We start from the raw sequence: 12939 nt of genomic DNA on the forward strand, positions 1-12939 counted from the left end.
CCACGAATTTAGTGATTAGTGTGTTAAAGCACTCCCACTGAACCCTGGTGCCCTTTCTGACATCCCATCTTGCCACAAAACAAAACAAGACAAAACAAATGGCCTGAGACTTTAGTGACACTGTTCCTGGAGCCACTCTGGAGAGGGTTAGCTGTCCTGCCTCAGTACCTGGGGGGAAATCTTCGCAAATCTTAGGAAGATGAAAGTCACAGATGGATAACCTGTTTTTTAAGAAACTGTGCCTTTTTTTTTTTTTTAAGATTTTATTTATTTATTTAATGGGGGGGGTGGTGGAGAGAGAGAGAGAGAGAGAGAACAAGTAGGGGGAGTGGCAAGCAGAGGGAGAGGGAGAAGCAGACCCCTGACGCTTACCCGGCATTCAAGGCTCCACAACTGAGCCACCCAGGCGCCCCAAACAGCAGGTATTTAAAAAGCAGTTTCAGGGCTTTGAGGGAAGCTGGTATCACCCCAGACTCTTCTGGACTGGGGACAGGCTGGGGACAGGGGGAGGGATCCTAGCTTGCGGGGTCTTTTCTCAGGCATCGCTAGGAGGTGCCTTTTCAAAGTAAAAATCACCACTCTGGAGTCGTGGAAAGGATTCGATATTTATTTAGTGCCACTAACATTTATATGGGCCACAGGCAGGGCTGGGTGTGGGGGAGAGGGACAAGGGGCAGCTGCGGTCGCGGGCTATGATGGGGTCAGTGGGGGACATTTGCTCTGGGTTCGGGTGCGGCCTGGCAGGGGAGCCTGGAGACTCTCCGGCCGGGGTGGGGGGGGGGGGGGGGGGGGGGGGGGGGGCGGAGGCTAATGTCTTCCCGTTCCCACTTCCCCTAGGCCCCGCACACTGGGGGTGAGGAGTCGGAAGACGAGAAAATCGGAGGGTGCTGTGGCGGGAGCACGGGGGTGTGCAGACGGGGGGCAAGGGCTGGGCAGAAGGTGTGTGTGCGCGCGGGGGTGTGGGTGACGTCACTGCTGCATCTGTGGACGTCACTGCGTCCGGATGGGACCTCACTGCCGTGTCTGTGGGCGAGGGGCTGAGAGTATCAGAGGGCGTCGTGGGGTGTGGGGAGGGACGGGCGTGGGGTGGAGGCCGAGGGCAGCCACTCTGGCGTGTGCGCGGGCGTTCGGCCGGCCGGGGCCCCGGCTGTAGGCTGCGTCGTGGGCATCTCGCTGCCGCGCGTCCGCAGACTGGCCAGGCGGGGCCACACCTCGGTCCTCGGGGCCTGGAGCCTCCTCAGCCGCTAGGGCAGGAAGGACATGGTAATACAATAGTCAGACAGATGGAAGGACAAACCTTGCCTGGGCCTGCTGCCCCCCAACCCCAGGCTCCTTCTTGCCTCCAAGGACTCTTCGGCTCTTTTGGGGTTCAGCCTTCCCATTAGACTCCTACTTGTTGAGCTTCCCTGGGAGGGTGGGACTGGGACGTGGGCCTCCTCAGTCTACAGATGAAGAGACAGTGGTCAGAGAGGCCACCTTCTGGGCTCCAGGCCTCTGCGGCAGCCTTTTACCTGGGGTCTCCAGGGCCCTGGGGATCCTGGGAGTTTGCCCCAAGGCCCCTGTCGTATCCCCCACCCCTCCGACAGGGCCTTTGTCTCCACAGAACTGCCCCTGGGGCTAGCCCCTCACCCATTCTCAGGAGGGTTTTTCCCAGGAGCCTGCCCCTCCTCACACACTCTCCTTGGCTCCCCAGTGCCCTGCCCACAAAGCCAGATCCTTTCTACCCGGCATTCAAGGCTCCACCCTCTCTGTCCCTACCAGTCTTCCTCATCAGAAACTCAAACCCTGCCAAAGTCCTCCAAAATTTCAGGAGGTATTGCTTCACTGCACCCCTCCCCCCTGCCTTTGCAGGAGCCATCCTGCTGTCTGGACTGCCCTTCCCCCTCCTTGGCCTAACAGAGGTTCTCGTGAGGGGTCAGGGGTTGGCTCAGAGGCTGTTTCCTGGTCGGGGAGGAGGGGGCCTCAGCCAAGTCCTGCTTCCGCTGGCCCACTCCCTTCCTTCCCTGGCTCTTCCCTGGGGCCGAGCAGCTTCACGTTCCTTGGCTGGCTCTGCACCCCCCCGCCCCACCCCCCTCCGGCTCCAGCCTGACCAGGATTCACGGCTCCTGGCCAGCCCTGGCCTACATTCTTCACCCACTCCTGCCCACCAGCCTGCAAGGGGGGTGATCCCTGACCATATCTCAAAGACCGAGGCCCCTAAGCCCCCAACATCACATGCCTGGACCAGCGCAGGTGCCTTTGCCCTGGTCTTTGGCTGCCACCTTCACCCCCCAACAGCGACTAGAGGGTGCCCCTGAACACCTGAGGCCAGTCATGTCCTATCCTGCTCACGCTGTCCCAAAGCTCCCGAAGTTCTCACTGCAGCCACAGGCCCTACCTGACCTGCACCCCCCGTGCCCCCTTCACTTCCTACTCACCCCCCGGATTGCTCTGCCCGAGCCGCACCAGCCTCCTCACCAGGCCTGGTCCTGTCTCAGGGCCTTGGCGTGGGCTGTGCTCTCTGCCTGGTACACCTTCCAGGGACACCCCACCCCCACGGCTCTTCCCTCACCTCCTCCAGTTCTCTGCCCCAGCATCAGCCTCATGCAGGGCAGAGAAGCCTGCCTGGCCTCCTGTGGAAAATTTTAACCTCGCACTGCCTCATCCCTTTTCTGCCTCGCCCACCGCCAAGGGGCTCACGCATCTGGTTTAGCATCTGTCTGCCCCACTAGACTGGGAGCCCCACAAGGGCGCCGGCTTCTCTGCCTATTCCTCCTCGTGTCCTCAACCCCCAGCAGCTGCTCAAGACACACGGGTTGAATAAATGAACCGAATCACAATTGTGATGGCAATGAACTTGAATGAGACTCTCTGTGTGTCCGGCTCAGAGCCAGGGCCGGACTCCCCATCTTCAACCTTCCACATTGCCACTGCTGAGGGAGCAGAAGGCTAGCTGAGGACAAAGCACCAGCTGACACCCTGCAACCTCCCCCTGGCCCCCAACTCCTGGGTGGGATCTGTGGGACCTTCTTCCAGGAAGCTCCCAACTCTCTTAATGTTAATGCTTTGCCAGAGGGAACACCAATCTTAGCCTGATAATAGCCAGGCCTCCAGGATCCTGAGGGTCTTCTTTAGCTTATGAAAATTCTTTTGAAACCTCCCTTTTCCTGACCTCCCCCAACTCCCAAGTATATAATCAGCCACCCCTCACCACCCCGGTGCAGTAGCTCTTTCTGCCCACGGGTCCTGTCCCTGTGTTTTAATAAAACCACCATTTTGCACCAAAGACGTCTCAAGAATTCTTTCTTGGCCGTCGGCTCCGGACCTCACCGCCCCCCAACCTCACCTATATTCCAAAACTGCATCACAACTTTTGTCTTATCCAGCCACCTTCTCCTGAAACCAATATTTCCTTATTTGTCTTCACATCAATTGTGCGTGTGTGTTTAACTTAAATAAATGGATACCCAAAGGACACAGTCTTATCAGGTAAAAAGGAAAACTAGTGCACTTGCCATCAAGAGAAAATGACTTAAAAATGTCCACAGAAAAAGCAAGATGTTGTGTTCCCATCCAGCTGATGCTGGGCTGGGGGTTGGCCTTGGCTTTGGGATCGCAGCTGATGCTGGCCTGGGGGTTGGCCTTGGCTTTGGGATCGCAGCTGATGCTGGGCTGGGGGTTGGCCCTGGCTTTGGGATCTCAGGGAGAGCTGCGAGTGGGAGTGTGTTAGCACCTCGGAGACTTTGTGAAGGCCCAGAAGGAATAAGAGTGGAGAAGGAAGAGACTCTCCCGATCGTGGGGCTGAGTGATTTGATGCTGCACCTTGGCCCTGGGCCCTGATCGGAGACATCCAAAATTCCCACGTGGTTGGTGACACCACAGCCTATGGTTTGCCTAGGCTAGCCCACCAAGGGGCTGGCCTCGCTGGGACTCCAAGCCAGAGCTGATGGCCCCTTTCTCAGGGGAAAGGTGAATCAAGGCTGGAGCTCAGAGAGCCAGAGCCCCTTCCTGAGACCCGACAGAGAGAAGCGGGAGGGGCCCTGCCTTAAGTACTCATTGTTTTCTCTGTAGAGGGATGTCTTGGGGGTAAACAATGTCAAGAGCTTCCCTTTCTCAGCTGGGACGGGTCTGGGCTGGGAGCCTGGCTCTGGCCCTGACTCACTGACGCATGACCCCAGGTTGGTCACTTCCCTGGGGCCTCAGTTTCCTCCTCTGAAAAGTGGGGATAATAATAGAACCTCCTTCCTTGCCATGATGGCTTTGGGCCAAGATAGAGAGAGGAAAACTGTTTGCTTGGAGCAGGGTCTTCTCTCCACCCACCTGCTTCCCTCTCGGCGGGCTGCCTGAGGCTAAGTGATTTCTCCCAGACAGAGCCATCCAGAGCGGAAGGGACAAGTTCTGGGAGAAGGTAAGCTCCCCGTCAGAGGGGCTATGTAAGAGGCGCCATAGAGGAAATGGAGCTGGATGTGGAGGACCCCCTGGGATTTGAAGACAGCCCTTTGGAAGTCTATTTGTCCCCAGGCTGAAATAGACCCCGAGGCTGAAATAGACCCCGAGGCTGAAATAGACCAGGTTGACCACAGTCTTGCTGGCAGAGCCCATGGGAGGCACAGGCGTGGGGTCAGCGGAATCTGACTTAAAATCCCCGGTGTCTCCCAGAGCCCCGGGTCCTAAACTGCGAATGGCAATGCCCATCCCAGACTCCTTGGTCAGCGATGTGGTCCTGAACGGGGAGCGGAGCCACCAGCTGGGAGGGAGAACAGGATGTTCTCGGGGCAATGGCCTGAGTCACCTTCCCTGTGATGCACAGGCTGCACTCTGGGAGGTGGTGGGGGCGGGGGCGGGGTACAGACACGGAGCCCTGACCTGAGTGTGCACAGGGGTGCCTTGATGCGCCTGCTGCAACCCCCAGCCCCTTGCTTTAGGCGCTTGTGGACAGCACTTTACAGTTAGCAGAGTTTCCATGCCCTTGATTTCAGAGACCTCCGTTTTTGTAGAGGTTAGAAAAAGAGGCTCAGAGGGGTGGGGTGAGAGGCCCAGGGTCTCCGCCTCTGCTCTCCCTCCTCCCTTCCCCAGTTCCAGCCACCCCCCATCCCACCCCAGTCTGGCCTCTGAGCCTATACTCTGGCTCTTCTTGTCACCTGGAGCTCTGTACCTTCTGCCCTTTCCCAGACCAGCTCAACCCCATCCTCCAGCTCAAAGGCCTCCTCCTCATGGAAGCCCTCTCTTGCACGGAAGCCTGGAGTCCAAGAGCCTGGGTTCGAGGCCCCATCTCTGCCACTCCCCAGCTGTGTCACCTGGAGCACGGTGCACGCCTTCGCTGTGCCTCACTTTCCTGGTCTGGAAAGTGGTGGGTGATGACAGTGGCTTGCCCACTGATTAGGGTTGTGAGGATTCAGTGAGTTGATCTTGCAAAGTGCTTGCAACTGTGCTGAATTCACAGTAAGCACCTAGTAACCGTAGGCTCTTGGTCTTTCTCTTCATGGTTCCTTCATTGTTTCTCTCACCCCCTACTCAGGGAGTTTCATGAACGGACCTGCATGGGTCTTGGTCACTACTGTGTCCCCAGGACCCAGCATAGGGCCTGGTATACAGCAGGCACTCAATTAAGGAAGCAGCAAGTGTGAGATGAGCCTCCCTCCACTCCTAGTCCTGCTCCCAGCCTCCTCTGAAGCCCTGAGACTGAACCATCTCAGTCTGCCCAGAGCCTTACCTGGGTGGAGCTATAGCATGGCCTGCAGGGGGCCTCTGGGACTCCAGGATCCTTCTCTTGAACTCCTCCAGGCCAGCTGGGTCTGTGGCAAGAGGGAGGGGTCAGCTCCAACCAGCTGCCCCAACCCTGGGCTGGGGTGGGCTGGCAGCCCCAGTAGCAGGGTTGAGGTGGGATAAGAAGTAGAAAGACAATCCCCGGACCCCTTCCTGGCCCTGTTTTCTGTCACTCACCGATGGGCTGGGGGTTGGGGGCAGGACCCACAGGTCTTGGCATAGGCATCGGCTGCGACTGTGGGAAGAAAGATGGAGGGAGGTTGACAGAAGCCAGGGCCCCTGAACCAGAGTGCCAGGGAGGCTCCTGCTCCTCCATGTCCTTGGATACCTGGGTCTGAGTTCCTTCCGGGGCGAGGAAACATATTGGGGAAATAACCCACATTAATGGATGTACAATCACCTGCACACACCTGCCCTCAAAGAACTGGGGACTCCAAGGACTGGCTTTCCTTGGAAGCCCCCCCAGAGACCCTGCAGTGGCCTACCTCAGTCTCCCCTACAATCTTAGTTCCAACCTGATCCCAATCCATGACCCCAAGTGAGTCCATCCACCCAACATCGAACCTGGCCCCACTCTGGGCTGAAGCCGACCCACTCTGTAAATCCACTGCCTTCCCTCCAACAACCCTGAGCCTGAAATCCAAAGCCAGCTCTAAACTCAATCACCTAAAATCCAATCCCAACATGAAAACAGAACTTTCCTTAGAATCAAACCCTGACCGAAACCCAATCCTAATGACAAACCTGATCTGACCATAACTTTACATTTAACTCTGATCCCAACCCATTCCTTAGACCTGGCTGCTATGAAAAATCCACCCCCAACCCCCTCCCCCCAGCCCAGCCCTGGTCTCCACCACCGCCACCCATAAACTTTTTCCCAATACACACTCAGCCCAACTCAACCTTAAACCCTAGCCTCTACCTCAAATGGAAGAATTGTACCCCAAGATTAGCACCTGTGCAGTTTCTACTCTGCACCCAGCCCTGACCCTCACCCCTCCCCAGGTCTCCCTACCCTAACTCAGGGTCACCCAATCTTTCATTTCAAATATATCCCGATGCCAACCCAATTCAACCCTCAATCAGCCACCCTAAACCCAAACCAATTTCAACTCCTAACCCATGGTCAACACCAATCCCAATCCTAATGCCCATGAAATCCTAAGTCTACCCTTGGCCCCAAACCTCTAATCATCTCTAGACCCACCAGCCACCTACACTCACCTGAGCTTCAACTCCAGGATTGGTGCCTCCATGCGACCGAATCCAAACCACTGACATCTTACACCCAGTGCTAGACTCGCCAGGCTGCCCTGCATGTGACCCCTGACCGAACTTTCAACCTCTCCCCACAGTCCAAACTCAGCACAACCCCAATTCTAAGACTAATGTAATCTTTGATGGAACCCTAACTTTAACTCAAACCAACTCTAAACACAGCGATCACTAAGAACTCACTTTAACCCAAACACAAGCTCTGCTCCACATCAAGCCTTCCTCTAGCCTTAAACTTCAGTCTAACTGCCAACCCCACCCATGGCCCCTGATCCTTCAACTCAGACACATCCCAACCCTGACACCAACCCTCCATGAATCCTCCGTCCTCACGCTGAACCAATTTTTTTTTTTTTTTTTGGTAAAGATTTTATGTATTTATTTGTCAGAGAGAGAGAGGGAGCACAAGCAGGGGGAGTGGCAGGCAGAGCGAGAAGCAGGCTCCCCGCTGAGCAAGGAGCCCGAGGCAGGACTCGATCCCAGGACCTCGGGATCATGACCTGAGCCGAAGGCAGACGCCTAACCGACTGAGCCACCCAGGCGTCCCACCCTGAACCAATTTTGAGGCCCACCGGCCACCCTAAACTCAATCCCAATCCTTAATCCATTCTCCATGTCCTTCCAAACTCCACCCCAATCCTATGTCAGTGACACTCTCAAGTGAGTTAACTAACCAGACCTAGACTGGGAAGCTCAGCTCAAACCCATTAGGCATCACCACCACCGTGGCACCCAGACCGGACCCCAGTGCGACCTCAACCCGGGGCCCTCTAGCTCACCTTGGCCTTGATGCAGGTGTCCAGGGCGGAGTTGCTGACGGCCAGTTGCATCTTGAGCTGCTCTGCCTCCCGCTTCTTCTCCTCCAGCAACTTCGCCAGGCTGTCTCGCTCCTTCCGCAGTGCTGCCTTCTCCTCCAGGGCTAGCTGTGTCTGCTGGGCGCATTCGGCCCGGAGCTTGGCCTCCCGGGCCTGGGCCTCCTTCTCCACCTTCTCCTTGGCCTCCTGACTGGCCCGCAGGCCCTTCTCGACCTCTAGCTTCTGGCGCTGGATGTCCGAGTTCTCGCGGGCCACGCGCTCTATGCCGGCCCGCAGGCTCCGGGCTAGCTCCTCCACCTTGGTGGCCATGAGGGTGGGCATGTGGTCGCAGATTCTTCGGATGGAGGATAATTCTGCACCTAGAGGATGGTACAGATTATAGCCCATCGGGTCCAGGGCGCGTGGGATAATGGAGTCCCTCCAGAGGTTGCGCAGCTCCGTCTCAAACTTGTCCTTGTCCAGCGGGAGGCAGAGGGCCTGCACCTTCTGCAGGCGGTCCTCAGCCAGCTGTCGCTCCTGCTGCAGCTGCTCCCGGGCCTTGCTGCACTCCATCAGCTGCTCCTCCACCACTCGCTTGTTCAGCACCAGCCCCTCCTTGTCTTTGGTGCACACTTCCTTCTCCTTTGCCACCTCCATCTCCAGCATCTTGGCCTTCTGGTTCAGCATGAGGAGCGAGGCTACAGAGACACGATAATACATCTCAGGAAGGTTGGGGGTTGCCAAGAGACTGGGCAGGGAGTCTACCACCCTGGCTCCCCACTGCCCCGACCACTCACCATTGCAGCTCTTGTTAGTCTCCTTGAGTTGTTCTTGGCATTGCTTCTCGCTCAAGATGATGGCCGCCATGTACTGCTGGTTGTTCATGTAGCTCACCTAACCGGACAGGACACAGGACAGAGCTCACAGTCCAACCCCCGTGGGTCCCCTTGCTCCTCGTTTGCCCAGACGCTCTGGGCTTGGGGCCCCAGATTCCACACCCGGGTGACCTGGGTTGGCCCAGCTCACAAGGGCATGGCTCCTATAGAGGGGATGCTGGATGGATCCTTAAAAGTTGTTACGGTTAATACTATTTGGCAATAAAAAGGGATGAAGCACGGATACATGCTATAACTTGAATGAACCTTGAAAACATTAATTCACATTTATGGCCAATTCTTTTTTTTTTTTAAAGATTTTATTTATTTGACAGAAAGAGAGACAGAGCACAAGCAGGGGGAAGGGCAGAGGGAGAGGGAGAAGCAGGCTCTCCACTGAGCAAGGAGTTTGATGTGGGGCTCGATCCCAAGACCCTGGGATCATGACCTGAGCTGAAGGCAGATGCTTAACCGACTGAGCCACTCAGGTGCCCCGGCCAACTACTTTTTGATGAGGATGCTGTTAGGAACTGAATTGTGCCCCCCCCATTTATAAATGGAAGTCCTAACCCCCAGTACCTCAGAACGTGACTGTATTTGGAGATAGCATCTTCAAAGCTGTGATTAAGTTAACATGAGGTCATTAGGGTGGGCCCTATTCCAATATAAGGACTGGTGTCCTTATAAGAGGACATTTGGACACCCAGAAATGCACAGAGGGAAGATGATGTGAAGACACAGTGAGAAGGTCTACAAGGCAAGGAGAGAGGCCTGGAACAGATTCTTCCCTCCTAACCCTCCAGAGGAACTTGCATCTTGACCTCACATATGTGCAAAAATAAACTTCTATTGTTTAAGCTACCTAATTTGTGGTACTTTGTTAATAAGGCAGCCCTGGAAAATTAATAGAGGTGGCAAAATCATTCCATGGGGAAAAAAGAGTCTTTTCAACAAATGGTGCTGGCATAGCTGGATCTCCACATGTTAAGGAATGAATTTGGACCCCTACCTCACACCATATACAAAAATTAACTCAAAATGGCTCAATGACCCAAATATAAGAACTAAAACTATAAAACTCTTTAGAAGAAAACATAGGTATTAACTCTGCATGACCTTGAATTTGGCAATGGTTTCTTTCTTTCTTTCTTTTTCTTTCTTTCTTTCTTTCTTTCTTTCTTTCTTTCTTTCTTTCTTTCTTTCTTTCTTTCTTCTTTCTTTCTTTCTTTCTTTCTTTCTTCTTCTTTCTTTCTTTCTTCTCTTTCTTTCTTTCTTTGTTTCTTTTTCTTTCTTTCTTTTTCTTTTTTAAGATTTTATTCACTTATTTGGGAGAGAGAGAGCACAGAGCAGTGGGAAGGGGCAGAGGGAGAGGGAGAAGAAGACTCCCCGCTGAGCAGGTGCCACCACCCCCAGCAATGGTTTCTTAGATGTGACACCAAAAGCACAAAGAGGAAAACAGATAAATTAAAAACTTTTGTGCTTTAAAGGATTCTAGGAAGGGAAAAGACTGTTGAATCACTATGTCGTACAACTGAAACTGACATGAGTCAGTGTGTCAACTATATTTCAATTACAAAAAAAAATAGAGGAAGGGAAAAAACAACCCATAGATGGGAGAAAATATCTGCAAAGAATGTATCTGATGATAGGACTAGTATCCAGAATATATAAAAGTAAACTCTTATGGATCAATAATAAAAAGATAACTTAATTGAAAAAAGGGCAAAGCATCTGAAACATTTCTTCAAAGAAGATATACACGCAGTCGACAAACACATCAAAAAATATTCACCATCATTACTCATCAGGGAAATGCAAATAAAAACCACCGGGAGATACCACCTTCCGAACATTAGGATGGTTATAAATGAAATGGAAAACAAGAGCAGAGAGTAACAAGCATTGGTGAGGATGTAGAGAAATGAGAAGTTCCAGACAGTACTGGTAGGAATATAAAACGGGGCAGCCACTTTGGAAAACAGTCTGGCAGTTTCTCAAAATGTCACACATAGAATTACCATGTGACCCAGCAATTCCACTCTTGGGTATAGACGAGAGAAATTGAAGCATAGGTTCACACAAAAACTTTTGCATGCATGTTTATAGCAGCCCTAGTCACAATCACCAAAAGGTGGAAACAACCCAAGGGTCCATCCACAGGTGAATGAACAAAATGAGGTCCATCCACAGAATGGAATATTACTCGGCCATAAAAAGGAACAGACCCCTGACACGTTACAACAAGGGTGAACCTTCAAAACATCATGCTGAATGATAGAAGCCAGACACAAAAGGACACCTGTTGCAGGATCCCATTTATATGAAACGTCTAGAACAGGCAAATTCATAGAGACAGAAAGCAGTGGTTGCCAGTGGCTGGGGGATGGGGGGGATAGGGAGAGTGACTGCTCATGGGGTTGGGGTTTCTTTTCTAGAGTGATGAAATGTTCTAAAATCAATTGTGATGATTGCACAACTCTGTGAAGGTGCTAAAAATTATTGAACTGTACACTTTTAATTGGGTGAGCTGTAGAGCATATGAATTATATCTCCATAACGCTGCATTTCTTTTAAAGATCTTATTTATTTATTTGGCAGAGAGAGAGCGAGAGAGAGCACAAACAGGGGGAGCATCTCCCATCTCTCACCTCCTGCTGGGGCCCGAGGAATGCGGTCCCAGCAGCGAGGCCTCCCCAGAGGAAGCACACGTGTGAGAACATGGGAGATTGTCTTGCCGAGTGAGTATGACGTGGGCTGGGGGAGCAAATGGGTGGCTGTCTCCACTAGATGCCCACGTGTGCCGCGGGGATTCTTCCCTGGGGATGCCTGTCTCTGTCCCCCAGGAGAAAGCTGCCTCCCCCAACTCAGGCTTTCACTTTCCCATCCACAAAAGGGTTTGGAGCTTCTCCTTACCTCAAGGGATTCAATGATGAGATATTTCTAAAGCAGACACCCAGCATAAGGCAAATGGGAGCTGTTCATACAGTAAGAACCAAAGGCGCTGAGTTTCTGTTTAGCTAGTTCTTATTCGTAGCTGGTATGTGCTGGCACATTCTGAGCGCTTTATACATATTAAGTCATGGGCCCAGGGGTGCTGCCAATCCACAGCCAGGACGCCCAGTTAAACTTAAGTTCTGGATAGATAGTGAATACATTCTTTTAGGATAAGCGTATCCCCAATATCGTATGGGATATACTTGTACCAACAAACTATGCATTGCTTATCCACATGGGCTCCTCACATGAAATAGAGAGTCTACGACTGTCTCTGGCTCCCAGGCAAGAGGACCGGAGCTCAGATTGGTGAGGGGACCTGCCCAGAGTGGCCAGGGTGAGCGTCTGGCCCGAGGCCTTACCCGGTCAGCCTGACACTGGCGGAAGCTGGCATTGATCCGGTCCAGGTCACGGCGGGCACTCAGCAGCAACTGCATGATGCTGTCCTTGGCGCGGGAGGTGAGGTTGAGCTCCTTGGACAGGTTGGCCTGGGACGCCGTGAGCCCCACGACCTGGCTGTACAGGCCCTCGGCCCGGCGCTCGGTGGCCTGCAGGTTGGATTCTGTGCTCACATGCACGTTGCCGTAGACCATGAAGAGGACGAGGCCCAGGATGATGAGGAACTGGATGAGCGACACAAAGAGGAAAAAGTAGCGCAGGTAGTACCAGCAGCCCCTCGGGCTGCCCCCTGCCCGCGAGTAGGCGCCCCCGTGCTCCATCGCCAGGCCCATCTCTGCCCCGGGGGCCCGCAGCACTGCTCAGCTGGTCGGCCTGCTCTGGGTGGCGGCTGCAGTCCCTTCTGCTCACCCTGCCAGGCGGGGGGGGGGGGGGGGCAGGGGGAGTGTTTATATTACTCCTCTTAATACTTCCTCTGCCTGGCTCCTTCCTGACCAGGAGGAAATGGGGGCTGTGGGTTATCACAACACTCCCACCTTGGCTATGAAAGGAGGGGCCGCGGCACTGCTGGATTCTGATATTCACTGGGTGGGGCCCCAGCTGGGTGACTGCGGCTTCCTCGGCCACTCGGAGCCTCAGTTTCCCCACCTGCCCTTGCTCCGTGCCAAGCGCTATTCTCAACCACTGGCTGCATACTATCCTGTCATCGACCCCTGTCGTGCGGAGGAGGAAACTGAGGCACAGGGAGGCAAAGGGACCGTGCCAGGTCTCACGCTGTGAGTTCACAGAGCGGGGCTTCCCTCCTGGTGGACTGGCTATGGATGTGTCCGCCTCGTGAGCTAAATCAGGCAGAGTGC

At 54.0% G+C, this 12939-nt stretch overlaps 1 protein-coding gene across 1 annotated transcript; it reads right to left on the bottom strand.

Annotated features, from left to right (window-relative positions):
* Positions 1 to 783: 783 nt before the first annotated feature.
* Positions 784 to 12417, bottom strand: PLVAP (plasmalemma vesicle associated protein). Its single transcript, XM_032412212.1, has 6 exons — positions 12049 to 12417; positions 8615 to 8711; positions 7803 to 8515; positions 5923 to 5980; positions 5693 to 5774; positions 784 to 1244 (listed from the first exon to the last, which is right to left on the bottom strand). The coding sequence occupies exons 1-6, from the start codon at positions 12415 to 12417 to the stop codon at positions 1238 to 1240; spliced, it is 1326 nt and encodes a 441-aa protein (XP_032268103.1). The 3' UTR covers positions 784 to 1237.
* Between the last annotated feature and the right edge of the window lie 522 nt (positions 12418 to 12939).

This window comes from Phoca vitulina, unplaced genomic scaffold, assembly GCF_004348235.1.
Source record: "Phoca vitulina isolate PV1807 unplaced genomic scaffold, GSC_HSeal_1.0 scaffold13, whole genome shotgun sequence".
Classification (NCBI taxonomy): domain Eukaryota; kingdom Metazoa; phylum Chordata; class Mammalia; order Carnivora; family Phocidae; genus Phoca; species Phoca vitulina.

Excerpts from the sequence above, each read along its gene's own strand:
- PLVAP (XM_032412212.1), bottom strand. The coding sequence starts at position 12,417 with ATGGGCCTGGCGATGGAGCACGGGGGCGCCTACTCGCGGGCAGGGGGC. Across the intron at positions 8,712-12,048 it reads GCCAGTGTCAGGCTGACCGG|GTGAGCTACATGAACAACCA; the intron begins GTAAGGCCTCGG and ends CTGTCCGGTTAG. Across the intron at positions 8,516-8,614 it reads GACTAACAAGAGCTGCAATG|CCTCGCTCCTCATGCTGAAC; the intron begins GTGAGTGGTCGG and ends GTGTCTCTGTAG.